Below are 2,091 nucleotides of genomic sequence, written 5' to 3' on the forward strand. Positions count from 1 at the left end.
GCGTCACCCATGGATCCAGGGTGTCGGCCTAGCCATCTGCCCATCTACAGTCAAGCCATCATAAAGCCTGACTTTCATTCAAGTGGCTTTTTATAGAGTCCTCAAGCGGTGAGTCGTTGGCAAGAAATAAATACCAATGAGAAGGGCATCTGCTTTTGCAGGGGAAAAAGTTTATTGAGAGATTACAAGGGAGGGCTGCTGGCACTTCAGAGTCCTCTGAGCGGTCCAGTGAAGAATAGGATCCTTCCGAAGAAAAAGGTGGGCAAGGAATGGCCTGGAGGCTGAAGACACAGGTTCTGGGACTGTCATCCCAGGGCTGCTCTGGCCATTCAGTTTGTGGGTTTTAGGCCTGTTTTTTTTGTTTGTTTGTTTGTTTGTTTGTTTTTTTTGTGGAACCAGAACCAGGTCAGGGATCTGGAGTGCTAAGCCCTGTGTCCTTGCTCTTGTTGACATCCCCCAGGTTCTAGCGTACAAAGGAGTTGCATGGCCCACAACGGGGACGTGGGACACAAGGTGTGCAAGGGGCAGGGGCCGGGCAGGGGGCGCAGGGATTGGAGACGCAGGGCCCAATGGGCTTGCCACACGCATTGCTTGTGGCACAGGGGTTGCAAGGTAGCCTAGAAAAAAGAATAGTAGAACAGAGAGTTGAGATAAGGCAAACTGCACATCAACGAGTCCCCAGGAGTAGAAGTCCTCTTAAGATTCCACCTGGCCTACAACAGAGAAGGCCCAGTTCCCCTCTACTACAATACCTGTAAGTCACTAAGCCTCTCTCTATGACAGAGAGCCACAAGTACTACAGACACCCCCAAATGAATGCTCTCCTAGCTGTTGACTTCGAGTCTGTTACTGTCTTTCCCAGGCTCTGTTTTCTTACATAGAGAACTGGAAGAATACTGTTCCAACCTACCCAAGGGCAATAACACAGCCAGATAAGATAAGGTCTATCTTAAGCTCTCTGCACAAAGAAGTATTGTAAAAAAGAGACAGTTCACACGATCCTACATGTTATCATAGTACACTACAAAGCATAGCTGTGAAGTTTCACTCTGTACACCAACAATTGTGCTAACAACCCATTTGATGTTTTTAATGGAGGTCATGGTGTTTTCTAAGCTCTGTTTGAGCATGTCTGGTGGGAAGGTGTCATTTCTTTCTTAACATAGGCAATCCCTGGGCGGTCCACCTGAGTCTTCTCCTCCATTGGGAGCTCTCATCAAACCCTTCCAGCCCTGCACTCACTTGCAGTCCTCGCTCTCCAGCAGGCCCCTGTATGTGTTGATCTCACACTCCAGCCGGGCCTTGACATCCAGCAGCACCTGGTACTCCTGGTTCTGACGCTCCAGGTCAGCCCGGATCTCACCAAGCTGGGACTCCACGTTGGTGATCAGGCACTGCACCTGGGACAGCTGGGAGCTGTAGCGAGCCTCACTCTCTGTCAGGGTGTTCTCCAGAGAGTTTCTCTGTGGGGGAGAAGACAAAGGCTGTCACAGAGCTGTTCCCTCTGAAGGATTCTGCATGACCTTCCAAAGCTGTCACAGGCTTCAAGAGCTAAGAAGACAGACAGAGACAGACAGACAGACAGACAGACAGACAGAGACCCCCAAGGACACCCCAGTGACTCTGCCTCCCAACTCCACCCTGCTCAGCAGCAGTCTGGACACTACACACCATGCTGTGCTGGGCCTGCAGCTCGATCTCCAGGGCGTTGACTGTGCGCCTCAGCTCGATGATCTCGGCCTGGCAGGACTGCAGCTGCTCTGAGCTGGACACCACCTGCTTGTTCAGCTCCTCTGTCTGCAATAGGCAAGGGGAGGGACAGGATCAGACCCTGCCTTACAGTCCTGGGGACTCAGTTCCTGAGAGACCATGGGTTCAGATGCCCACCTGTGTGGTGAACCATTCCTCCACTTCCCGGCGGTTGGTTTCCACCAGGGCCTCGTACTGACACCTGGTCTCATTGAGCACGCGGTTCAGGTCCACAGTGGGAGCAGCGTCCACCTCCACGTTGAGGCGGTCTCCAAGCTGGCAGCGCAGGGTGTTGACTTCCTACAGATGCATAAATTTAGAGTTATTATCTTCAATGAGTCT

The 2,091-nt window shown here is 51.9% G+C and overlaps 1 protein-coding gene across 1 annotated transcript in view; it reads right to left on the reverse strand.

The window, feature by feature from the left end:
• Positions 1–463: 463 nt before the first annotated feature.
• Positions 464–2,091, reverse strand: part of LOC110331506 (keratin, type I cuticular Ha1) — a 3,510-nt gene continuing 1,882 nt past the window's right edge. Inside the window, exons 4-7 of the mRNA XM_021212176.1 lie at positions 1,888–2,049; positions 1,672–1,797; positions 1,243–1,463; positions 464–617 (exon numbers count right to left, since the gene is read on the reverse strand). Of these exons, the coding sequence (XP_021067835.1) occupies positions 464–617; positions 1,243–1,463; positions 1,672–1,797; positions 1,888–2,049 (663 nt within the window). The remainder of the gene's footprint in view (positions 618–1,242; positions 1,464–1,671; positions 1,798–1,887; positions 2,050–2,091) is intronic.

This window comes from Mus pahari, chromosome 14, assembly GCF_900095145.1.
Source record: "Mus pahari chromosome 14, PAHARI_EIJ_v1.1, whole genome shotgun sequence".
Classification (NCBI taxonomy): Eukaryota; Metazoa; Chordata; class Mammalia; order Rodentia; family Muridae; genus Mus; species Mus pahari.